At 34.9% G+C, this 25,500-nt stretch overlaps 3 protein-coding genes, 5 non-coding genes and 1 pseudogene across 15 annotated transcripts; 5 read left to right on the top strand and 4 right to left on the bottom strand.

The window, feature by feature from the left end:
• Positions 1–1,683: 1,683 nt before the first annotated feature.
• Positions 1,684–6,231, bottom strand: LOC147563728 (pentatricopeptide repeat-containing protein CRR2, chloroplastic pseudogene; annotated as a pseudogene). Of its 5 annotated transcripts, none has more exons than XR_015225145.1 (4): positions 6,090–6,231; positions 5,927–6,033; positions 3,071–4,951; positions 1,684–2,953 (listed from the first exon to the last, which is right to left on the bottom strand). The product of XR_015225145.1 is annotated as a pentatricopeptide repeat-containing protein CRR2, chloroplastic pseudogene, transcript variant X3 (transcript). The 5 variants fall into 5 exon arrangements; XR_015225147.1 differs by having other exon boundaries at positions 3,071–4,227; positions 4,853–4,951; positions 5,927–6,176; XR_015225143.1 differs by having other exon boundaries at positions 1,684–4,951.
• A 1,743-nt stretch (positions 6,232–7,974) lies between these two features.
• Positions 7,975–8,084, top strand: LOC147563727 (small nucleolar RNA Z103). The gene has a single exon (XR_015231597.1). It is a non-coding gene; the product is annotated as a small nucleolar RNA Z103 (small nucleolar RNA).
• Positions 8,085–8,145: 61 nt separating this feature from the next.
• LOC147563726 (small nucleolar RNA Z103) lies at positions 8,146–8,253 on the top strand. The gene has a single exon (XR_015231596.1). It is a non-coding gene; the product is annotated as a small nucleolar RNA Z103 (small nucleolar RNA).
• A 79-nt stretch (positions 8,254–8,332) lies between these two features.
• Positions 8,333–8,443, top strand: LOC147563725 (small nucleolar RNA Z103). Its single transcript, XR_015231603.1, has one exon. It is a non-coding gene; the product is annotated as a small nucleolar RNA Z103 (small nucleolar RNA).
• A 2,499-nt stretch (positions 8,444–10,942) lies between these two features.
• On the bottom strand, positions 10,943–12,365 carry LOC147563724 (gibberellin 2-beta-dioxygenase 6-like). Its single transcript, XM_086640104.1, has 3 exons — positions 11,862–12,365; positions 11,352–11,673; positions 10,943–11,244 (listed from the first exon to the last, which is right to left on the bottom strand). The coding sequence occupies exons 1-3, from the start codon at positions 12,326–12,328 to the stop codon at positions 11,011–11,013; spliced, it is 1,023 nt and encodes a 340-aa protein (XP_086496230.1). The 5' UTR covers positions 12,329–12,365; the 3' UTR covers positions 10,943–11,010.
• Positions 12,366–18,580: 6,215 nt separating this feature from the next.
• LOC147563722 (uncharacterized) lies at positions 18,581–20,499 on the top strand. Of its 2 annotated transcripts, none has more exons than XM_086664999.1 (3): positions 18,581–18,825; positions 19,949–20,029; positions 20,140–20,499. In XM_086664999.1, the coding sequence occupies exons 2-3, from the start codon at positions 19,957–19,959 to the stop codon at positions 20,247–20,249; spliced, it is 183 nt and encodes a 60-aa protein (XP_086521125.1). In that variant the 5' UTR covers positions 18,581–18,825; positions 19,949–19,956; the 3' UTR covers positions 20,250–20,499. The 2 variants fall into 2 exon arrangements, with proteins under 2 accessions (XP_086521125.1, XP_086521134.1); XM_086665008.1 differs by having other exon boundaries at positions 18,755–18,825; positions 19,957–20,029.
• On the bottom strand, positions 18,582–18,655 carry TRNAT-AGU (transfer RNA threonine (anticodon AGU)). Its single transcript has one exon. It is a non-coding gene; the product is annotated as a tRNA-Thr (tRNA).
• A 1,283-nt stretch (positions 20,500–21,782) lies between the features above and the next one.
• Positions 21,783–24,842, top strand: LOC147563721 (PPR containing protein). 2 transcript variants are annotated; one of them, XM_086640091.1, is made up of 9 exons: positions 21,783–21,961; positions 22,185–22,388; positions 22,586–22,712; positions 22,802–23,143; positions 23,240–23,402; positions 23,524–23,647; positions 23,792–23,857; positions 23,999–24,235; positions 24,489–24,842. In XM_086640091.1, the coding sequence occupies exons 2-9, from the start codon at positions 22,203–22,205 to the stop codon at positions 24,588–24,590; spliced, it is 1,347 nt and encodes a 448-aa protein (XP_086496217.1). In that variant the 5' UTR covers positions 21,783–21,961; positions 22,185–22,202; the 3' UTR covers positions 24,591–24,842. The 2 variants fall into 2 exon arrangements, with proteins under 2 accessions (XP_086496217.1, XP_086496209.1); XM_086640083.1 differs by having other exon boundaries at positions 21,867–21,961; positions 23,996–24,235.
• A 580-nt stretch (positions 24,843–25,422) lies between these two features.
• Positions 25,423–25,495, bottom strand: TRNAR-ACG (transfer RNA arginine (anticodon ACG)). The gene has a single exon. It is a non-coding gene; the product is annotated as a tRNA-Arg (tRNA).
• Positions 25,496–25,500: the final 5 nt, after the last annotated feature.

Below are 25,500 nucleotides of genomic sequence, written 5' to 3'. Positions count from 1 at the left end.
GATATGCTCCTAGGCAATATAGCATCAACACCGGTCATGATTTCAAATTCATAAAGAATGATTTTAAGCGTGTTACTGTTGTGTGTCCTGTTGAAGATTGCAAATGGATAGTGCATGGATGGGCACCATTGAAATGCGATTCTATGTTCATATTGAAAGACATGGAAATGAAACATGATTTCATTATTTGTGATAAATGTCTCATTATTTTTCACAAAGTTTGCATAATTTATTGTAAATTATACATAATACCGTATTTACAGTTTAGGTGTATAACGTTTAAAATTATACTTTATCATTAGTATATCATAATTTGTTGTACATCATTAAATCCCATTGTAAAACATACTTATTGTATATCAGTATACAATATAAGTTCCTTCATATAAATGACCACTATCAGAAATTACAAGGTTTAATCAATTGAAAATTTTTAAATTTTTGCTGTTATCATTGGTTATTTATCAAAAATTACCGAATCCTATAGTAAATCCCGGATACTTGTGAATAAATTATACATACTTTACAGTAGTTTAAGTTATATCAGACAAAAATTAACATAATTTATCAAACAGATCTCTAAAAATTGATTTATGACGAAGCTTTGAACATCAGAAACTATGTCACAACAGAAAAAAATCATAAAAATCAATCCAAAATCTCACCATAACGTTGAAACAAACTGCTTTATGATGAAAAATAACCATGCAAACTCGATTTTATATAGATTTTCACCTGAAAGTGATGATGGTTCGAAACCCAAACGAATCGCTTTTTCGTTTTAATGGCGATGATACCTCTTCAACTGAATCGGAATCTTGCAAGATTAAGAAAGTTGAAGAATAAAGCCGGTTTCTTACCTTCTGGAAGATGGCGATTCAATTTTCTCGTTAGGATTTTGGAGCGTTTCAATTTGGGAAAGTTGTGATTTTTGACTAAACAATACAACTGATGAGAGAGAAAGTCGATTAAGAGATTTTGTTGTAAACGGAAATAATTCAAAAATCAAGCTTCATTTAACCGTTACCAAGATTCGCTCGGCCCCACATTTAGAAATTCCGTGTAAATAGAGTTGGGACATAACTGGAAATAAAATAGAGATGGTAAGGGTTTTTTGACCAAAGAGTAAAAGGACTAAAAATCCATGTTTTGGGAAGATTGGACCTTAAACCCTTTTTGAACATTATTTTGGGCTATATACCCACGGACCCTAACAATTATAGAATTATTCAATTTATGATATATTTTCATATTATATATGCAAAAAATGTATCTATGTTCTTGAACAAACTGACTTGCGGAGGCGAAAAAAAATTTACAGTTCTGAAAAGATTTTATCTATATAAACTATAGAATGGGTATTATTCTATCATCCACTAGTCGTGCATTCCCTCTAAAATTTGAAATGAATCACTAAATATTGGATTTACCCTCTTAAGCAGTGATGGTCATTCTAATCATATTAGATATTGGATATATATATATATATATAATTATGAAATGATTGAAGAACGCACAGAGCGACAATTATACGAATAAAATGCAGTCGGTTAATCCGCGATTTATTCGAAGTCAAGTAGTAAAAGAGACTTTAGTTTCTAAAATATGTAGATCTCGCTATTCGTTTAAAGTTTAGTTTTGGCGGTTCCAGCTAAAAGTTTTGTTAGTTAAGAGGCGAGAATAAAAAAGACAAAGAGATCATCTGATTAAACTTTTAAAACAAATTTGAAAATTATACCAAATCATTATATTTACCGTATTTGTGGCTTACAATCATATATATACGTGGATCGTAAGAACACCCCAGCGTTAAAAGGGAAAGCAACAAAATAAATAAATAAATAAGAATATCATAAAAGAATAAAGCACCATTAACAAATGGAGTAAATGACATAGTTAACCATTATTGTGCGGCTTCAAATTGAGCCTCGTCCATCTTGGAAGCTCCACAAACTTCTAATAGCTATTCTTGGTGGAGTTGGCAAAAAAACAAGAAACACCAAAGAATGAATATGTCTCTCTCTATAATATAAAATTGTTATATGCTTGTGGCAGGCATATTTCATTATCTTACACACTTTTAGTTTCCACTCAAAATTTTTTCTTACCTAACTATTGGTTTGCCTCTGACTCTAGGGACATGAAACATGAACATTTTCAATTGTGTCTGATAGATACTTGCACATATGTACATATATGAAATTTTGATGCTTGTTAGTGGATGAATTTTTAGTATGCACAATTTCTTTGCACTTTCATTTTGACAATGACTAAACAAAACTTAGAATTGGGAGAGAAAAAGTAAATGACCTAATGAATGAGAGAAGAAAGTTATGTGTAATGTCATATTTAATAAGTTTTTAGGTGTACTAGTCAAAATTGATTAGTAATGAGTCTAGAAAGATCAAGTATATATTATTCTCTTGGTCTTGTGATTTTTTATTGTCTATGTCCGACTATTCTCATGCACTCTTCTTATATTGCATTCTTTGAATGAAACATATGAACATTGAGCTAATTGTCTCTCGACCCAACTTTTTACCTTATTAAATTGGAAAATTGTAAAGGACTCCTTGTTTTTAGCATCCCCCAATGTCCGACACGCGTACCTTCTTGGCCTGGTTGGACCTAGTTTAGGAAATGGCCGTGTGCATATAAAATTTTCCTTCATCTTTTTGGTATATTGGGTAATTACCCATACGGCCATAATAGGATTCCTGTCATAGAAAAAAAAACTGATATTTCGGACAGAGCCGTTTAATGTGCATTGTGCACTTAGTCTGGAACAGACAATTTAGTTGGGTGGTAACATGCTAGTCCCTCCCCAGAGAGGACCAAGGTTCAAATCTTACTCTATAGAAAAATGAAGTGTAGTATTGCAGTAGCGTTGGAGCTTCCTCTCCACAAACCACGACGGAATGGAATCAGATTGAACATTTGGTTCTTCCATGATCTGCAATGAAGAAAGTAAGTAGATAATCTATCAACAAAACAATTTGCACGAGGAAGAAAACTAAAGTCGAACATGGTTTATGAATTTATACAAGTCCCAAGAAAGATCTCTGCCTACTTGAACTTCAACATAGATGACCGCAAGGATGACAGACTTGTTTGTTGTAGTTATGTACCATGTCTACTGCTTCAGGGAGGATGGAGTTATCACCGAGGACTCGTGGGAGGTTTGGCTACAAAGACAACAAGATACGAGTTCTTGCCCCGAAGAGTGACTTGATTGTGCAGCTATTCATATATCAAACCTGAACTGAACTTAGTCCTGGGCTCTTTTGAAGCTTCATTGATTGCAAATTTCCTCGTGTTTTTGCAACATCGTCCCATCGACTAGAATTTGCATAAATATTTGCTAACTGCACACGAAATTCAGGATTTTCAGATTCTAATTCAATAAGATTTTTGGCAGTAATTTCAGCTACTTCCGTGTCTCCTTGAGTTATGGCAGAACCAAGTAATGCTTCCCAGACTCTGAAATCTGCTGGAATTGGCATTCCATTAATGAACTCCATAGCTTCAACCAGTAATCCTGCCCTTCCGAGCATATCTACCATACATACATAATGCTTCATTTTAGGTTCTACACCGAACTCATCATTCATAGATTTGAAGTACTTAAACCCATCATCAACTAGACAAGAATGACTACATGCTGTAAGAACCGCCATAAAAGTTACAGAATTGGGAGTCACATTTCGAGCTTCTTTCATTCTCTCAAAGATTTCAATGGCTTTCGAGCCTTGCCCGTGAAGTCCATAGGAGGTAATTAGTGCAGTCCATGAACCCACATCTCTGTCCTGCATTTTATCGAAAATGAGTTGAGCGAGTTCTAGAAACCCGCATTTCCCGTACATATCGATAAGTCCATTACAAACAAGAACTAATCTATCTAAACTAGCTTTATACACGTAACCATGAATTTGTTTTCCTTCTCTCAGTGAAGCTAAGCTTGAACAACAAGATAGTGCTGTTACAATCGAAAATGAATCCGGCCAAAAGTTGCTAACTTTCTGCATCTCTGTGAAAAGTTTAAGTGATTCTTTCATATTTCCACTCTGATTATAACCTGAGCAAATTGCATTCCAAGACACTAAATTTCTCTCCCGCATTTCATCGAAAACACGACGTGCTGAAATGATATTACCACATTTTGAATAAACATTTATCAAAGCTGTGGAGACAAAAACATCTGATTCAAACCCATGTTTAATCAAGAAACTATGAATTTGAGTCGATTGATATGGACAAGAGAAGATAGGAAGCAAAGTAGCCATAGTGAATGAATTGGGTTTTATCCCTAAGTTTAGCATGTCTCTGAACAATTCAATTGAAGTGTCAAATTGACCATTCTGGGAGAAAGCTGAAACGGTTGCAGTCCAAGTAACTATATTTCTATCAGGAATTTTATCAAACAGGTAACGAACAGTTTCCAAATGACCCAATTTTCCATAATTCAAGATTAAACTATTACCAACAAAGAGATTAGAATCAAACCCAGATTTAATTATTTGATTGTGAACTAGAAATCCTAAAATTGGACATTTGAGTTGTGATATAGCTTTTAAAATGTAAGGGAAGGTGAAATTATCAGGTTTGAAGCCATTGTTGCAGAACTTAGTATAGAATTCAGAAGCTTTAGAGAAATTCCCATTTTGGACTAATTGTTTTAATGATAGATTAATTGATTCATGATTTGATTGAGTTTGAATTGAACGAAAAAATGATTTAGGGTTAATAAAGGAAGAGTAATACTTAGTTCTTAACATTTAGCAGCAGGTTATATCTGGAATATGATGCAATCACAAGGAGGAGAAAGAGAACAAAGGTTAGTAACTGTTCGTACATATAAAAGCGAACCCAGAATTGAATACCTCTGTCTTGAACCTCCGGATTCTGAAGACAAGCTTCAGGAACATATTAATGAAACCCTAAACCGCACGGGCTTGGATTAGGGGCGGGTATGGGCGTCCACGGGTGGAGATGAGTCGGGCTCGGGCGGGTCGGGTAGATTTTCTTTTTGGCTATTAGGGTAGTCGGGCGGATTCGGGCGGGTATTTCACAACTTTGCTATGCTCAAAGCCCGCCCGAGCCCACCAAAATAATCGGGTAACGGGTCACCGGGTATCAGGTACTTTGAAATAATAATGAAAGAAAAATACCAAAAAATATCGTCAGATTTTCACAAAATAATCAGATTCCATTCAACAAGAAAATGAACAAAAATGATATATATAACCTAAACCTAAACAGATCTACATCAAAACGACAGAGAACTATTACAGATCTATATATATAGCAAATAGAAATATGTAGAGATTGAGATGGAATAATCTACACAGATCTTGTACATAGATTGAACTAAAATAAGTATATACAAACACAGATTTTAGTGTCTTCTTCTTGTCTTCATATGTTCATTTCTTCTTTTTCACTTCTTCCTTTACACCAAAAAGATTCAAAAACTTGACCACACAACATGGGTACAGATGAAGATGCAAAGAAAATGGAACAAGTAGAACTCGTATTTCGTATAAAAGAAGGTTAAAGATTAAGAGAAAAAACTAATTAGAGAGACATATGAGAAGTTTCCAAATAATAATGTGGTGTTCAAGATGTATATATCTTGTTTAAATGAAAGCCCTAAATCTGACGGATACTATGAAGTGGGCTGCCATTGAAATTCCTAGTGTATAATGGGCATAGAAATGGCGGGTATCTAAAGGCACACATCGGGTGAATGTGACGGGCTCGGGCATGGACGGCGTGTCGGGCAGAGCTTTCTACTCGAGGCCTCCCATGAAAAGTCTTCGGGTTGGGCGGGTAGTACCCGTCTTCGGGCGCGGGCGTCCACGGGTCTTATCGGACCCGAATAACCATGGTGGACATCGGGTAGTCGGGTATAATTCCCATCCCTAGCTTGTAATATGAAGATTATGGTTCACGCGATATATTTGAATGTATTGCTTTTTTTTTTTGTTGAACGAATGTATTGCTTCTTGTGATAGTGAAATTAACAAGGGGCCACTAAACAAATAGAATTGTGTATAGAAATCGAAGTACATAATATACTTGTGTATGACCGAGAATCGATTATTAACCCATAACAGAATTTGAAGCAAAAACGGTACCCACTTCTACATTGGTGATTGAAGCATTAGAAAAGAAAATTTCGAAGGTGAAAATTCAATTACCAATAAGAATTGTGTTGTATGTTTAGAAGAACTAGATGAAACATTGGCATGTTCTCGTATCTTTCACGGGAATTGTATTATTGAAATGGTTTGAGATGCCAGTCTAACTAGTTTTAGGGAGGAAGTTGTAGATTTTAATAATTTAGTTTGATCCAATGAAGTACATTTATGTCTAAATTTTTATTTCTTTAGAGTATTTTGATTATTGTCTTTCCGATCTTCACAGGACAAAAACTTCTCAGCTTAAAGAATATTTTGTCGCTGTCACTTACATCTTCAATTTGAATTGCCGAAGCAAACATGCATACCAGATAATAGCATTCCCTTGGATATTTGGGGGCAAAACCATGAGTGAACATTAGAGAGGTAGATAATGTTTCTCTATCTTCCTCCCCATTTCCATTAGTGAAGCAAAGGATAGAGAGGAAGGCCAACCTCCAATTTTTGCCCCTCAATTTGTTCAATAGGCTCATTTTGGCATCTTTAACTACTAGAATTGTTAGGGAAAAGTTATTTTTTTTTTATTCCAATTTTATCCCTTGGTTCTCCATTTAATACTTAAACCCATTAATACATTTCTCAACAAAAAAAAAACATTAATACATTCTTTCTGTCCTTCGTATTCCCTCTTCCTCTCTCATATTCTATCTTGTTTATTTCATAATGTAGAAAGAAGAGGTTTATTGTTGTACTCAATTGGTCCACGTCATCATTTTATATATTAAAATAATAAACACGAGCAAATCTAAAGTACGTGGTGAGTTTTTTCCGTGTTGCATTAGAAAAGTATTTTGAATTGAAGATCTCAATAAGTCAATAGTGTCACCTGTGAAAGAGAATCTCAATTCATACTCGACACAATGAAATAATTGAATTTTTGTTGAGTGTTGCATTGGAGATGCTCTCCATCTGCTCGCTTAATTTTAGTTGCTTGTTGCCATCGCAACCACCATATTCACCACTACTCTCTTGCTACCACCATCTCATACGTCCACAATCTCCCTCATTAATCCTCTCAACTCACCTTTCTCGTTCTCTTGTCTCGTCACAGAGAAAAGAGGAGAGAGTGAACAAAAAAAGACAAATGAGAAAGATGATGGTAGACCGTCTTCAAAGATAGAAATTGTATTGGAAACGCTTCTTCTCAGTCGTTCACTTCACCAGGGAGGGAGTGCCATATGTCATTTTCCATTTGTTTTAGCGTGGTGTGTACAAATAATGTACTTCTTTACAAATATGTGACTTGGGCTTCTGTGTCCTTCATTGTACGTGCCTTTGTAAGAAATAGTGCGTGCCTAAAATATTTCCCAATCCTAAATTGTAAAAGGTTAGGGCTAGACTGCCTCCACAAACATCCACCGTACACGTAGCAATCAAGTAAACAGCTTCACTGTCTTCGGCTAATCTATTAGGGTTAAAAAAAACCCTAACTCTATAAGTACCTCGCTTAAACCTACACTTTCTCAATCAACCGAAGTTGCCTCCTCCATTTTTAATTTCTCAATCTTCCTTATCATTCCAATCCCTTCAGTTTTAATCTCACCAATCTTTTTTAAATTAATTTGGATCTGCGTCGATTACTGATTACCAACTCTCTTAATTTCATGAGTGTTTGAGTATGAGACGACGCCATATTAACTTATCTCCATGTCTGGAAACCCTAATTTAAAAGCCGAGAAAAACTGGCTTGATTACCAGATTTGGAGAAATTCTCTTTTTTCATTCTTTTCAATATCATCTTTTTTTACTGTATTTTTCTTCTTTACTAATGAAGATGGAAGAGATGATCCTTTCCCCAGATGATCGACAATGATTATACTGTGCGTTTGTTGTATTTTCTCTCTCTAGAAAGAAAGAATCTATCAAGCCAGAACTCTGATCCATCATATTAAACTTTTAATTTTATTTTCAAAATTTGTTCTTTAGGTTTTTAATTTTGAAAGAAATGGAAATGATGATCCTTTCCCCAAATGATCGACAATGATTATACTGTGCGATTTGTTGTATTTTCTCTCACTAGAGAGAAATTTACCAAGCCAGTATTCTGATCCATTTAAATCATAACAAATAAAAAAGTTTCAATTTCTTTCACTAATTTGTTTTGATTGATTTGAAGATTAAAAATAATAATTATGGAGGTGATGATACTTTCCCCAAATTATCGACAATGATTATAACTGTGCGATTATTATAGTTTCTCTCTCTAGTTAGAAAGATTCTATTAAGCCAGAAATCTGATCCATATGAATAAATCTATTATAGTAGGTTAATTAGGTTTGAGGAGTTTGTTGTCCATTCTTGGAAAAGTTAGGAAAGCTTCTTTAAAGAAAAGGGGCAAATGTTTTAACTTTTAATGCTAATGGACATAGAGTGAAAATATCATCTCTTTAACTGTTCTGGACTTCTCTTTTTCATGGAGTATCAGATCAGTGGAGATGAAACAATTAATATAATTATTAATTCTAGTATTAGATTAAATTGGGAGATTATAATTACTAAAATTTATAATTCTAAGCTAACCACCAAGCTCATATAAAAGTTTTATGTCTAGTCAGCCCTTCCTTTTTCATCTATGGTTGAGCTTAGGCGGTTACCGTGCTCATCACATTTTGACGACGTATCAATTATTCTGGAAAAGAATAAAAAATAAAAACAAAATCTTGATTATACTTCTCTCCACACATTACATGATACGATATAAGGGACAATTTTGATGAAGGCCTACAGAAATGAACCTGAATTGCCCACTTAAGCATAGCAAAGCATTCTATTTGATTCGCGCACACAAAATTAAGACAAGTTAATCTAAAGATAAATGGCACCCCGGTTTTGGAGCCTAAAAATCACTCGATATAAAGACTTGATTTAATTAAGGAGTATTTTTTGTTTTTCTAACCGGGACTCCGGGAGTGCTACATTTACAAATTTTTCGACTCATTTTCATTAAAAGGTTAAAATAGAACAAAGTTTTTTAAAGTTTGAACCAGGACCGTTTTTTTTGCTAAAGATTTTTTGTACACTTAGTATTTTCCTTTTCTGAAAGTTAGATTCTTTGGTTTTTCGCTCCTCTTTTTCTGTACACTTAGTATTTTCCTCTAATTTTTATTGTACGTTTTTCTCCCTCCTATTTATCTTCTCTTGGTTTCTTATAAATTAGAAGCATATAATTCATGGTAGTGACCATCTTTTCTAACTTTCAGGCGTCGAAATATGTTTTAGTGGATGATTATCATAAGTCTCCTTAGATTAATTGAGTTTCGGCTAAGGGAAGTCCCTCATTGTTGGAAGAATGAGAGTCAAAGAAATAGTAACAACAAGAGAGAGATGAAGATGAAGCAAAATTTTCGGATTCCAAAATAAATAAGTCATCTAATTCACTGCCCGACCACTATCTCGACTCTATCCCTGTCGGGGTATGTGGTCGGGATAGTGGCCGGGCATTGCATCACAGTTGTTTTCTTTAGGAAAATGAGAGAATGTCAGGCCACTATCTTGGCCCAATCCCGGGGTATGTGGTCGGTTGAGGTTTTAAGTACTTTCTCTCTCTAAATCTTAGACGACCACATATCCCGACCGGGATTGGGCCGGGCATTCATCCTAGTTGTTTTCTTTAGGAAAATGAAAGAATGCCCGACCACTCTCCCGGCTGGGGTATGTGGCCGGTTGAGATTTAGAGAGAGAAAGTATTTAACTTAGAAAGTATTCTCTTTCTAAATCCCAGTCGACCACATACCTCGGTCGGGATAGTGGTCGGGCATTGCATCATGGTTGTTTTCTTTAGCAAAAGAAAACCCGGTCGCTATCTTGACTCAATCTTGCCTGGTTTATGTGTCCGACTGAGATTTAGAGAGAGAAAGCTAAGTACTTTCTCTCTCATTTGCTAAAGAAAGCGAAGTACTTTTTCTCTCTGAATCCCAGCCGACCACATATCCCGGCTGGAGTTGAGTAGGGATAGTGGTCGGGCAATGCATCACGGTTGTTTTCTTTAGCAAAATGAGAGAATGTTCGGTCACTATTCCGTCCGGGATATGTGGCCGGTTGAGATTTAGAGAGAGAAAGCTAAGTACTTTCTCTCTCTAAATCCTAGTCGGCCATATACCCTGGTCGGGATTGAATCGGGCATTGCGTCACAGTTGTTTTCTTTATGCCACAACCAAATCCCTCACAAAAAAGTAAACGAAGGAGCATAATTGTTTTCTTCTTTCACCATTACTCTAATTAAATTACTTGCAACTTTTACTTCTTCATCAAAGAAGGGGATAGATTTGTCTTTATCATGTAAGATGTTTTTTTTTTTGGAAATTGACTACGATTAACAAACCATTGTCATTACATTTGGCATTGATACACCAAAGATTCCACCGTTGGAATTCGAACTTGAGACCTCCATAACTTTCTGGAGTTTATGTCAACACCTTGAAACCACTTAAGCTACCAACTGTTGACGCCCACATAAGATGTCTGACCTTTTGTATTGTCTACTTAAATATTGTCAATATATGGTTATTGTTAGTCTATATATTGGTCAATGGATTGACAAAGTCCCAGATTTTAATTCTGTTATATCAGTGAATTTGTACTCGGTATCTCTAGAACTCTTTTTGTGGTGTCATGGAGGAGATGAGGCTTACATTTTGGTAAAGATAATTTCCTCATTCCCCAGGCCCCAACTTTTTTCTTTAGAATGAGTTGTTTCTTTCGAAATTGTTACCCTAATCGATCTCTTGGGTCATCACTAGGTTGGAGTGTAAAAACATTTGTTAATGAAAATGAATTAGCATATTCGGATCTAGATGTGTATGTATAATTATTATTGTAGGAGAAATCTGGGTAGCCCAACTTTCTGTCCTGTTTTCTTCACATCTTCTTGAACTTGTTTTCTGAATTCTCCAAAAGTGAATTTCTTGTAAGGAGAAGGCTCCTTACAAGTTCCTATAATCGAGTCGTATGAAGGGCAAAGAAAGTAAGCAATTGAGTATCTCTCCATCTTAGCATTAACAACTACTTTGTGCTCCACACTTTTGTATTCATTATTGCTCCAAGCCTGTATAAATACGTGATAATAGTTGTTACGACATTGTTGTTTCGATAAATGTATTTTGACACTAGTAATATGACCATTGTTTTTACTGCTTTTCGATAAATAATTACCTGAAAAAGATCCCCAATATTGACAATTAAAGCTCCTCGATGTGGTTTTACTGCTACCCATTTCGAATCTTTCATCAATTGCAACCCACCAACTTCATCTTGGTAAAGAATGGTTAAAAAATCACTATCCGTATGAGGGATTAAACCAATCATTTCAGGAGAAATATCACACTTTGGGTAATGATTCAACCGAAGAAAACATGTGCTGTCATTGCAAATTTCATCAAAAATTGTTTGAGATTGACATAGATTTTCTGCTAAAACTCGCGCAAGCAATCGAGCTAGTTTAGACATAGCTCCTGCAAATTTCTCCATCACTTCCCTGCATCATCAAGTAATTGAGTTATTATTCACATTAGCAACTTCCATTTTTTTTCTTTGAAATAACATGATACTTTCATTGGCTTTTGATACATTAAACAACTTCAACTATAGAGGTATTTTACTTCGATTACCGGAAGGTAGTGAGGGTATTTCGATAATCTTACGTGACGGGCGAAAGATTCCTACCTTAGAGAAGTAGACTCTCCAAAAGTAGCTTCCTTTGAAATCCTTGTCAAGGGTAGATGAAAAGCCTCAGACCATGAAAACTGCTTACAAGAAGTAGCCATTGGATTACCCCATCTATATGAATCATTTAAAAATCCACAACTACCTTTCTTCTCAAATGGCATCTTAAAAACCTTAATTTGCTCTTTTCTCATTTCATCAAGAAGTTCTTGACTGATACCATGATTCACTACTTGGAAGAATCCCCATTCGGACGATGCTTTTGCCATTGCTTTCACACATTCTTGCTTTACCCTTTCGTTGAAACTCGTCAAACAACCAAGGTCTATCAATGGAAGTTCACATTGCCTTATATTTCCTACATTTTGATCAAACTTTTTGGTGCAAATTTGGTTCGGTGGGTTACCTAATAATGCTTTGTATTGATGCAAGAGAGGTGGGTTTGAAATGGATTTTGTATCCAACATGGTTCTTTGGACGAATGAATAGATGTTAAAATTGAAATAATACAAGAAGAAATTATAGGAGCAACTCCAAGGTTGTGGGAAGATAAATGAGGTTTGTTGAATGAGGGTGGGGGTTTGTATGATTTATATGGGGTTGGATGTGAATAGAGAAGTGACTAGTTTTAGAGAGAGAATAGAGGAAACCAAAGAGCAACATTAGGAAATGTTGACAATTGTGAGAATGCAAGAGGGTTTCTCTATCGGAAAAGTTGACCAATCAAAGAACCAAGTCTACACAAGTTCACTTAAAAAGTACAAAACCAAACCTAACTCCTTTTTTTTTTGGGAAGGCAAACCTAACTCCTATTGTCTTTGGAAAAAATAAGGTAATTAACCCAACAAAATGTACCCCAAATATCCACTGTAAATTTTGCACATAGGTCAGCATGACGTTATTATAATATCAACGATTAACTTCGTTTATTGACATTTTTTGTCAGGTTAAATAACATTAAAAAACTAATATTTAATTAGTGGTAATTAATGGAGAACTTTTATATGCAATGACGTAAAGTTAACACTTAATTTTAACTAATTAGAAGAGTTTCACATGTGGTGCACGTGATATTTCACAAAGATGTCGAGTAGTATCATTAGATTCCTTTTTTCATATTTGGTCAAGAGTATCATCACCTTTGACAAATCAAGTAAGTCGGCAGATATTACTTTTCTTTTTATATCGTTTAATAGTCTGATATATATTAGATAGACTTCAGTTCAACTTTTCTATATTGGGTTTTCCTACTTATATATACTTTGTAATGGTAAGGAGGAATAATATACTAATAATATATTGTAAAGATCAAAATTCTTTTCAAGAATTTTTTTTTGTGGTAACCAGGAATCAAATTCCATATGAGGTGCGTATCTTCTCAAGATTTTCTTTCACTACAAAGCTAGACGTGACTAATCCATCACGGTTCGGAGATTGAACCTAGATTAGGGATAGTGTCTGAATTTGAATCTTAATTCAGTTTGTTTAGTTGTCTTTGTCGTGGGTAAATAATCATTTCAGATTATATTAGACAATGGGTCTTAAATAAACTTAATTAATTTTTCACTCTAATACCCCAAGCCAATCTTGGGTCCGCCATTCAGACGAGCAGACTAATAAGACAAAAACAATTATCCTGAGATCTGATTTGAATAATTTAAGATCGTTTAACAAAAATCCACAGCTATCGATTAAGAATCAAAGTTCTTAAAAATAGTTATTGGATTCCAACTTGATTTGAACCAGCCTATTTCATCATGGACCCCAAAAAGATGGATCAAGTGAATTACCCAAATATATTACTTGGTAAGTAAGCAAAAGTTTTGTAGGACTTGTTCATATTTGGTCTAGGGTTTGCAAACCGTCCGTTGACCTGAATAAAAGCACACAAGACTTTCTTTCCTATCACACATATACTACTTCATCACTTTTGAAAGAATTAAAAGAGGAGAGAGAAATAGAAAGAGAGTTGCGGCAGAATGGTGACCATATCGGCATTATCCATGTTAGGGTATGTGTCTAAACTTGTGACACAAGTGACAACAACATAACTTTGTATGGGGAACTTTCAGTGGTTGGTCGTTGAACAGAGAAAGAGAGGACAATAGCTTCTCTAGTGGTCCATAGTTAAGTCAAATTATAAGCTTGTACTAATTCTTTTGGCCTTTAACTGCAACAACAAAACTATTTTGGCCTTTAAAATTAAGTAGTCGTCCTCGTAAAGCTAAGGGAACAAACTACGGTTAACGAAAGAAATAAGGACATTTAACACTGCTATAAACAGAAGAAGCAAAAAATCACTTTTAAAGATGACACAAGGGCAATACTGAATATTGATAAGTCCAGTGGCGAGACCAGGAAATATATTTATAGCGAAATAAAATCATATTCTTTTCATTCGAATAATATCAAATACTCATAGCTATAGTAGTTCAAGACGAGTTTTTATCTTCTCACATCATTGCAGAATAAGCTCTTTATCTTTTTTTTTTTTTTTTTCTGTTGTTGCAAGAATAAACTCTTTATCAATTATATAAAATATATATTTCTCAAATCTCAATAGATGCTAGCAAATCAACATTCACCATTCTTATACAAGATTAATTAATGGCAACCTTATGTTGTCATTGGATGCTTCTAGGTAAATATCAAGCACGAACCACATAAACTAATCAATCTTGTGTAGAACAAATAAAGTAACACATACGAAAATATATTTTAGAATGTAGTTTATAAATATCATTATAATTTTGCAAAAAATGAAGATAGGGATAGATGAAATACTTTAATTTAGAGAGAGTAAATAAATATAATTATAAGATATCAAGCTCCAAATGAGTGATTGTTTAAATTGCTTTTCTTTTATAGTTCTATAGTGTTATCTAAATAGAAAAAGTATGAACTAAGAAGGGAGTACAAAATCGACCAAGTGCAAGGGAATAGCTAAAGAAATTAGATCTTCTCATCCCAATCTTTAGTATTGTTTAAAGTGGCGTGTGGGTTTAAGAGATTATTGAAGGTTTGGAGTTGGAGAATTGTAGAATTGGAGACTGACCACTTCTTGACGTGTCCATTCATATGCTTAAGAATTTTTCACATTTATCAATTTTCTATAAAATTGATGAGCCACTTTAGTAATTAGACTTAAATGAAAACAAATATCTCTTTTGGGCTCAACTTAATTTTAAGAGAAACCATTTTTGAGTTGTGGGCAGGAACAGATCCAAGGAGAGTGTCAGGGTGTGCGATCGCACCCCTGGATCCTCCCCAAGAAACTAATTAGCGGGACTTGTTAGCCATGCCATTATTGCCGACATATATAAAACCGTCTCAAACGATTAGTAGGGGCGATTTCTTGCTTTTTTAAGGATAGTTTTCGTCTGTCTTTAACGGAAATGTTTTCTGTAGTGTGTGTTTGTGAATTTTTTTATTTGCGTATATAATTTCGCACTCCCGAAATCAAAATCCCGAATCTATCTCTAATTGTAGAAGCACGTGACCCACATGTCCCTTGCTAACCTCGTCCTGCTGATAACAAGAAACTAGTTAGCATGGGACAAAACAACATAATAAATAAACGGCAAACTCCAAAATAATACGAATTCAACCCATGCAAATACCTCAAAAATACCTAGACTAAGTAGAGAGATGAATACAACATTTTCTAACTATGTAAATTAAGTTGCACAACAAAAGCAACTATAAAAGGGTCCTACTTTATTAAATCCACAACTTTTTGTGCGTGCAAAAGGCCAAAACCGATTATGAATGAATTCATTTTAAAAAAATGCTATTTTGTCAAGACTCTTCGAAGAAAGCACTATTTTGTCATGACTTGATAGATTGTTGTAACAGAAGAGTTGTTGTTCCCACTCTAAGAGCATCTCCAATGCAACACTCAATCTTAGAAACTCCGAGTGCCACTTAGGATTTTTAGAGTTTTTTCTTAAAAACCATCTCCAATGCAACACTCTATTTGGATCTCTAAGATGACGTGTCGAGGGTGGAATAGAGATATCTCAAGAGGACACTCTATTTCTAGAGTGTCCTCTTGAGATATCTCTAATTGTCCACCTCATCAATATTTGATTTTCAACCAATAGAAATCGAGTATTCTATATTTTCTAAAATAACTAATTATTTATTTACAAAAATAACTATGCACATAAGTAAATAAGATAAGTTTAGAGTTTTGCATTGGAGAAACAAAAATATTGTGGATCTCTATTAACGCCACCTAGGAGTGAGAATCTCAATTGCAACTTGACACATAGGATGAATAGAGATTTTTTTGAGTTTTGCATTGGAGATGCTCTAACGTAGATAGGTGAATACCTAGACTAACATAGATAGATGAATACAACATTTTCAAGTGGTGTAAAATAAGTTGCAAACAATAAGCATCTATAAAAGGGCCTAGTTTATTAAATCCACAACTTAATGCATGTAAAAAGCCAAAAACGATTATGAATAAATTCATTTGAAGAAAGCACTATTATGAATAAATTCATTCAATGCCAGTTCAATTTACGCATAAAAAATTATTTTTCAATCCAAAATTTTAAGTCTCAGTTCAGTTTCAAAAATCAGCTCCAATGTCAGTCTGTGTTTTGCCCTACAATTTGTGCATGTGGAAAACGCGTGTGTGAATTTTTTGTAGGTATGAGAAAATTTTGTGCGATCCGTTGTACGTGCGAATCACGTGTGTGAACTATTTTCGAAGAATTTTTTTTTTTCAAAACAAAAACTAAGTAGATCTAAAAAAACAAAAAACTTATTGGATTTAAAACAAAAACTCATTGGATTTATAAAAAGATAAAAGAAAAATTAATTACATTTTTCTGTAAAACAGAAAAAAAGAATTTGGCCGTTGGATGTGGTCAGAAAGGAGCTCACATGACAGTTGGGGAGTCCCCGACGGTCATGTGAGTGCCTTCAGTCGACCCAAACTTATTCTTTTTAATCTATCATTAAACTGTTTCTCGAAACTTTTATTTTTCTTTTCTTTTGGTTATTGAGAGGATTTTTTACTTTCCAAAACTTTAGTCTTTATCCACTAGCCCTTGGTGCAGTGGTTGGACACTCCTCTTAAGTCCATGAGGTCGTGGGATCGAGTCTTGGTGGAAGCAGTTTGCCATCAAGATTTATTCCATGTAATTTAGGCTATAAATAATGTAACGATTTGTCGGGTTTTTAGGCATCTTTGTTGGAGGGCTTTAGGTCTCTTACATTTTTGGCTTAAATTAGGCAGTTATCGTGCTTATTTCATCTTCATGATGTATCAATGCGTGTAACGACTAAACTAGACCGTAGTCGAATTCTCAAAACTTTAGTCTTTAACCGTTCGCCTTCTGCATTTAGCATGGGTTGGGCTTCTCTGACATGTACTGCATGGGCTATTAGGTACCTTTGGGATATTCAAATCAGAAGTTTTGAGGGGGCTCCTACTATATTGTTCACAGGCCCAAACCAATTAAAGCTAGGAAATAAAACTCAAATAGAGATATATGGGCTTGTGGGCCAATGGATGTACATTTCCTCCAAAGATTCGAATTATAAGGACGATGCTATACAACCTAATTTTTGCTCGATAACAAAATCAGACAAGAATAACTAACCACAACACGTCTTAAACAGAAATTTGGACCGAAGACCCGATTTTATTTTATTTTTAAGTTAAAAAAATTGCATTTTGTTTGGTTAAAAATCTAAAATTTGTTTTGTATGGCTAAAAACTTAATTGATTGTATTCTGTTTCGTTAAAAATCTAATATTTTTCGTAATTCTCTTGGAAGTTGTTGCAAAGCTGCAGCAAAGCTGTTGCATGTTTAGAGGGAATTTTGATCGAATTCTCTGCCTTAAAGTAAAATGAGACTATGCCCGACACGAGTCCCTGCCGAATCCCAGCGGCATGACATGTCGGGTCATGATCTAGAGAGAGAAAGTGAAAAGAATCTCTTCTCTAGATCCTGGCCCGACACGTCAGCCCGCCGGGATTCGGTAGGGACTCGTGTCGGACATTACCATCACTGTTAAAAAATTTCTCGTGCTTGTGGACAGAAGTGTGTATTTTTATTTATCGTAAAAGACTTTACAATAAAAAAAATATTTTGTTTTTCCAAATTTATTATTATTTTATAGAAAATATATCTTTTATTGTCAAGCGAATAACTATTTTTAATCAACATTATTTCGAACAAAAAGATACATTTTTCATACCATTAAATAGTTTAGTTAAACAATTGTAATGTGAGAATAGTCCCACAAGGGAGAAAGAGTATCTAACAACCAAGAATATAATGTCTACGTCCTCTCCACTCATTGTCAATTGATTTTGAGTTAGATGACCACAAACTTAACATGGTATCAGAGCTAAGCCCACACGTGATAGACTTAAAAACTACACGTACTCTACGTTACTCGAAAAGAAAAAGAAACACGTCTAGGTTCAAAGAACGCCACACTTGAGGGGGCGTGTGAGAATAGTCCCACAAACGAGAAAGAAAATTTCGCAACGAAGAATATAATGTCTATTTCCTCTCCAATCATTGTCCATTAGTTTTGAGTGGGATGCCACAAATTTAATACAACTTACTTTGGATTTAGAGTGGGAAATTCTAGCATGATGATGAACTCACCAAGTTAAAAAAGAGAAGAAAAGTTTTAGGGCAATATCAAACTTAAGCTTTTCAGAAAATGAATAAGAAAAAGAGAAAAGAATGCTTTCAATGAGAGTTGAACTCATGACCTCCCGCTTACTAAACGGGTGCTCTAACCAACTGAGCTATGAAAGCTTGACGAATGAAACTTATTAATCACGTTACAAAGCCATTGGATTTAATTCATGTTGACTCTCCGACCTGCCTAGGGTTTATGAGATATCTTTCTCTTGATCTCTTCTAGTCTTCTTCATCTGGTTGGGTTTGATTAAGATTTTCAAGAAGAATTCAAGAAACTACCCAAGGTATATTCTTCTTTTAATCATCTATTTTTTTTTAAGATTCAAATCAAGCAATCATTCTAGTATCCCTTTACTACCATTTGTTAGATTAGTTTTTGGGAATAATCATTATAAAATTTTATTCATAGATGTCTTCTTTTATTCACATTTTCTAAATTAATACAAATTGGTGGATTAGTCTGGATCTGAGGGAATTAATGATGTGACAAATTGTGCATCCCCATTAAACCTTACACCAATTCTATAACTAGAGATTAATGCTACTGAGTATTTCAATTTCTCTAGACTTGTTAAGATTTAGTATAAAAGTGGTCAGATGGTTTAGGGATATTGTTTGATTTCTGTAGTAAATTGCCTCTTGGGTTGTGTAAAAAACTTCAATTTGATTTGGTTTTCATCTCAAGAGCCATTATGAATCTAGATACTGAGAATAGTAGTAGCTAAGATGCTCAAAATACCAAAAATTAGTGCTTTATATTTGTGGGATCAATGGGTAATTATGATTTGAGTGTTCATTGATAAATCTAGATTGTAAGAACTTTTAGTGTGTCTTGTGTATAATTTGAGATCAAGGGTTTCTCCAATAGACTGCTCTTTATCAGTCCTTCACCTGAATACATTTTAGTTTAACAGTTTGTTATGATAACGGAGTGATGAATACAACAGACATCTGAACCTTCACTCTCTATTTCATGTTGTGTGTCATTGGTTGACTAGCGTGACATAAACATTTGCTTATAAACGAAGCTCGCTCTGGGGAAGTAGTAACAATATATATATATCCTTACTGAGATATTCGAGAGACTAGTGTCCGAATCATAATGTTTAAGAAAATAAACTTTTGATTTTATCTCCGCTCCATTTCAACTTCAACGCTCTTTTTTGTCTTCAGTTCTTCTGAAGAGCATTATGCAGAATCCATGAATTTTGGTTTATGCTTTTTTTTTTTGAAGGAAAAGAGTTATTTCACTTGTATGAGTTCCATTGCTGAAGCAAGTAGCTACTTAAGTTCATGTTTACATTTTAACGTAGAATCTACTCGTATGTGTGACCCGCCATTTAGTCAAAAGTCTCGTGCCTTTCTATGTTAGTTAATCTTGCTCTATATCTTGCTATTGTTTTGCAGAAGTGAAGATGGGAAGAGGTGTGGTTGGGGATAAATGGTCCATGAGAGTTTTGTGGTTTTGTGCTCTTGGTAGCGGTGTAGGTACAAAGCTTCCTACTTCTATTTCCTTAAGATGAATATATATATATATATATAAACGCGCTTCATCCATTTGTCGTCTGCTAAGTTTCTTAGAGAACTACATGTTGCAGGTTTGTGGATGGTTGGTGTAGAAAGACAAGCTCAGAACAGGGAAAGAATGTTGGCCGAAAGTTTGAAGGCTTTAGATGGTGCAGAAAATCAAAGTGGTGAAGAAGTTTGAAAACAAACTCAACTAAATATATCGATATCATGTCCATTCCTTTTCCTATGTTTCTCTTTCAACTCGGAACGATTGTCTAAGTACCCATCTTCTTTGTATCGTGCCATGTAGTGGGATTTTCCATTTGGAATACTAACAGAGATTAGTTTTTTCCTATCTTAACCTCGTAATTGTTCTGCAGGATGAGAATAAGCAAGTAACCTCAATACAAAACAACGCGGTTTCATTTTTATACAATTTTATTGCAGCATTTCATTCCTTTGATGGTTAAGTTTTTGTTGATTTTGAGAACCATATTACGCTATTTGTCAAGTTCTTGTATCATTTGCTTTTTATTAGAATTCTTGGCATGGTCTATGATTTTCTTGTAGGTGTGATAGACCGGTAAGTTTTATGGGGAAAAATGTTAACAAACTCCAAATGAACACCCGAAAAAAAAATATTAGGTGTTACTATGTGTATGAATTGTTGATCTTGGAGCAAAATGCATTAGATTATAGTTAAATGTCCTTCGAGTTCTCTACATGGATGACATGGCAGTAGTTTTTTGTTTTGTTTTTTCAATGTCTGGTCAAGCATTGTTCATTTCGAACTTCTGAACTTAGCAAAATAAGTTTGTATAAAGTCCGCGATTGACACGGATATTCTTTCGTAACAAATCACTTGAGGAATGCTTTAGATCATCCAATGTACCAAAATTTTGGCAACTAAACAGGCTGATCCAATTTCCATGCATACTTTATTGTTTTGTTAGTCTGAGATATATTTTTCATTTACAAACAGATTTTCTCTGAGTGAAGTTTCTATCACTTGCTCTGAAGAAGTACAAGGTCCTGCCGGGTGCTTTCTCTTGGCCGTGCGCCTGTGCCTAAGAGCAGCAGCAACTGGGTCGAGCTACTCCCCTCTTAGGCCAGCAAAGAGGGCTGGAGGACCCCCTTCTTATTTCTCTCTTTTCTCCTTTTATGGTTTCTTTTGTCTTGGGCTTGAACTTGGGTTTTATCTTAGGAATTTTTGGGCTTGTTCATGTGATGCCTCTTTATCTAATTTCTCAAAATGACCAAAATGCTTCCTAATTTTCTCTTTGACACGTTTGGTTCGATTTTTGCCTATATAAGCCCTAACTTTCTGAAGTTTTTCTCTTTTCCGTTGATAAGCCAACTGACCAAAATGCCCGCGGACACTTTTGATTCTTCACATGACCAAGATGTCTTTTAGACTATTTTGCTTTATGTTTCCTTCTGATTTTGCTAGGTTCTTTTCTATCCTTTTCCTCTCTTTGGGTTTCATTTGATTCCATAAGATTTTGATCTTGATTTTTTCTACTTTCTGATTTGCACTTAATCTTCACGTGAGAGGAAAAAGTGATGTTTTGCTTCGTGTTATTTCGAAATCCATGTCTAGCTTCATGCATGTTAATAAATGTGACATTTTCACGCAACATTAATAGACAGTTGGAGAATGAAAACAAACTCAAGTTCCAACTAAAGGGGGGCCCTTAACAAAAAAAAAAAAAAAAAAACTAAAGGGGGGCAAAATGGGGCCAACTAGGTGAGTTGGTCACCCAAATGGTGATTAACCCAAATAGAAAATAAGTATGGTTACTCACACGTGCCAGCCAACTACTTGAAGTAAAGCAAGAGCTCCGGGGAGATTATTAGGTGCGGGAGTTCTGAACGAGGCTTGGAGACTTGTTTTGTCTGGTAAAAGCTCAGGTATGGTTTCAGCTTTGGTTTCCCCCAAAATTTTCAAATTCCAAAATTCTCACTTTACTTTCAGGGTTTCTACTTCTTCCCCACAATTCACTTCAATGGCTACAAATTACCCAAATTTCTTCACTGCCTATCACTTAGGGTTTACTTTTCTACTTCAAATTTACATGACTATAGTTTTTGTTGAAATGTTCTTTTTTGTTGTTGTTGTTGTTGTTGGATTTAGGGTTTCTGGTTGGTTTAAATGGGAACAAGGGTTCCTGTTCAGCATTACAATCTAAGATCAGCAAATTCATATTTAGGGAGTTCATTACATGATCTTAATACTGTTGATGGTAGTAGACCTGGTGAGATTGAAGGAATAAGTGATGTTGATCATGATGCTGTTACTGAAGATAGCTTAGATAACGAAGATGAATCGAATTCTGTTGTAAGTTTGAAGTTTAAACTAAATTCAATTTTTCTCTATATAGCTTTCATTTAGAATTGAATTGGGAATTCTGAATTTCACCTGTTTTTGTTTTTCAATAGAAAACCATTTAAACTCAAGAAAGAAACATAAGGGGTGATTTTTATGCAGTTGTAGTTGATAATTTGATTGTTTATTTATCGAGTTATCGTTTACAGGATTGCATACATGAATCATATAGAAATTCACTACCACCACTTCATGGTGTTGGAGTGGTCGAGGATCGATCTACCCTTGAAAATAGTGGGTCTTCGAGGACTCCCTATGACATTCTGACTTCTGATGGTAACTCCCATGTCAAATAAGTCGGTTATTTATTCATTTTAGTTCATTTGAGGCATGAATCTGATGAATATTAACCATCTTTAAAACAGACGTATCACCAATTGAAACCACACGAGCAAGATTTTTACAAATTATAGTGGATAATTTTATCAACGAGCACGTAATTGAAGTGGCTGATTCTGAGCCCGATTACAATGGACAAAACGGGGAAGACAAACTTAACAAGAGGAAAATGACAGAAACTCAATATGAAGGTGATCCAACTTTTGCGTTGCCATTGATGTACGTGGCAAATTTATACGAGACTTTAGTAGATAACGTGAATATAAGACTTGCTTCTATGACCGGGATTCGTGAAAAGACCATTGGTGTTGCTCTCGAAGCATCTGGTGGGTTGTACAGAAAATTAGCAAAGAAATTTCCGAAAAAAGGTATAACAAATTGTACGTTATTGTCGGTAAGTAATAAAAGTTAATATTTTTGACTGTCGCTTACTTTTTATTGACTCATATATCTATTCTTGTTAGGGCCATGCACTTTTAAAAGGAGAGAACTTGCAACTTCTCTTGAAACAAGGACAAAATTTCCAGAGCTAGTAATACAAGAAGAGAAAAGGGTTCGCTTTGTAGTTGTAAATGGATTGGTGATTGTTGAAAAACCAAATAACGTGCCAGTTGAAGATGTTGAGTGGTAAGTTAGGACTTAGGAGTTTGCTCGTGTAGTTTGTAAGTAATTTTTAGTGATAATTGGATCAGATTTTGATTCAGAATTTAATAATCGTCCAATGTTGTGACAATCACATGAATTCCAGGTTCAAACGGTTAACAGGTCGTAACGAAATGGCTGTTTCTGCTCGGGACTATAAGTTTTACTCGCCTAGGCATAAATTTAGACGTGTTTCATCACATTCAGCATCTAACATCACTGGATTGCAGGTAAGATTTTATGCTCTATGTACATACCCAATTGCCTTGTCTGCTTTTATAATTAATTCAAGAAGGTTATTTTGTTTTCTTTTTGATTTGTTCTTCTGTTGATAATCAAGCTTTTTGTTGTGCATCCCCATTTTTCTTACTCAGCCATTCTCTGGTGCGGACAATTCTCCTATAATGGCTTCTACGCTAGGGTTCCGTCCTCTTAATGAAGTAAGATTGTCGTCTCCGAGCTCATTTAGGTTTCATTTTTTCAATTGTGAACTTATTTAGCTTCTAAACATATAGCTATTTTAAATGTTGAAAGAAGTAAACGTATATTCTTTTACTTGTCATGCTTCCACGAATCAGCAGCAGCCGCAAGGGAAACATCACATTCAATCTCTTTCACACCAACCGCAGTTTCATCTCTTGCAACAAACCAACCATCAACCCTTGCATCAGCAGAATCAACATACGTCTCACTTCTCTCAATCGCACTTGCCTGACATCTCTCATACACATCAACTCTCGACTGCGTCTCAACACTTGACTTGCTTGCAAACCCTTACCCTACCCAGCGGCCATATTGGAGGTCGCATGCATGTATTGGTAAAGAATTTTCAATATTTACAACCATTTCTTTCCCTGTTTTGTGACACTTATCAGCTAAAAACCCCATTGAGTTTTAATCAATAAACAGATGAAATCGAGTTCGGGGCTGATTTATCTTATGCATTAACAAGCGAAGAGATCAATCTTCTTACTTTGTTCTAGAATAGGCCATATATTTGAATTAGAGTTTTTCTCCTTTTTTTTTGGTTTCCTCTACTGACCCACATTATCCATTTTCATACTATTGTAGGCTGCGAGTCCTGCAAAGTTTTGTGATGAATGTGGAGCTCCATATTTGAGAGAAACGTCGAAGTTTTGTTCAGAATGCGGTGTTAAAAGGTTAGGAACGTGATACCGTGTACAGTTTATCCGACTAAATAGCAGCTCCGTTGTACTTTATTTTCTTAGTTAACTGTAAATATTTGGATTGTTTTAGAGCCTTGTTGTTAAAAGCACTTTTAGTGGTTTGATAATATTTCAAGCTTGTCTAGATCTCTGTTTTTTATCCTTGTTTCGGAAATGGTTGTATTTGCATTCTCGAGTGTAAGGAGGTGAAATGTGATAAACTTCCTACCCTTATTTTTGTGGAAAATAAGTTCGGTTTTATCGGGTTGTTTTTAATCTACAAATGTGATATTTTTTGTTTTCATCTTTTTTGGTTATTGGCCTTGGAACCTTGCAAAATGTGCTTATATTAACATGTGGTGATTGTGATGGTGGGTATCATCGATTAATCAGAAACCCCTTAGAGTCTTAACTATACTTTCAGGTTTACAACGATCCATATTTGTTAAAGTCCAAAGAAGGACTAGTATAATGTGATGCAATTCATACTTGTGAGAATAGTCCCACATTGGAGAATGAGTAACTAGCAATCAAGAATATAAAGTATAGGTCCTCTCCACTCATTGCCAATTGGTTTTGAGTTGGATGACCACAAACTTAACACTGCAATACCTTATTAAATTGCTATTCTATTCAACTCCAACGAAAGTCAATGTTATTGTTGATTTGATATGAAAAAGAATCGATAGAGATTAAATTTGTCCGTAAGGACTGACTGAGAAAGAGAATCACACTCTTTGTTAGAACACTTCTGGTCTATTAATGTGCCAAACATAGCCTTAAAAGATAATACTAACGAGTAACGAGCGAAGTAAAAGAAAAAAAGAACAAAAGAAATTCGACTCCACTGGGGATCGAACCCAGAATCTCTGGTTTCGTAGACCAGCGCCTTATCCATTGGGCCATGGAGTCATTGT

The sequence above is a fragment of the Eschscholzia californica genome, unplaced genomic scaffold (genome assembly GCF_041429995.1).
Source record: "Eschscholzia californica isolate CP2 unplaced genomic scaffold, dmEscCali1.0.p SCAF_1, whole genome shotgun sequence".
Taxonomy (NCBI): domain Eukaryota; kingdom Viridiplantae; phylum Streptophyta; class Magnoliopsida; order Ranunculales; family Papaveraceae; genus Eschscholzia; species Eschscholzia californica.
Note: the sequence above shows the minus strand (reverse complement) of the source record. Positions and strands in the feature narration are given on the sequence as shown.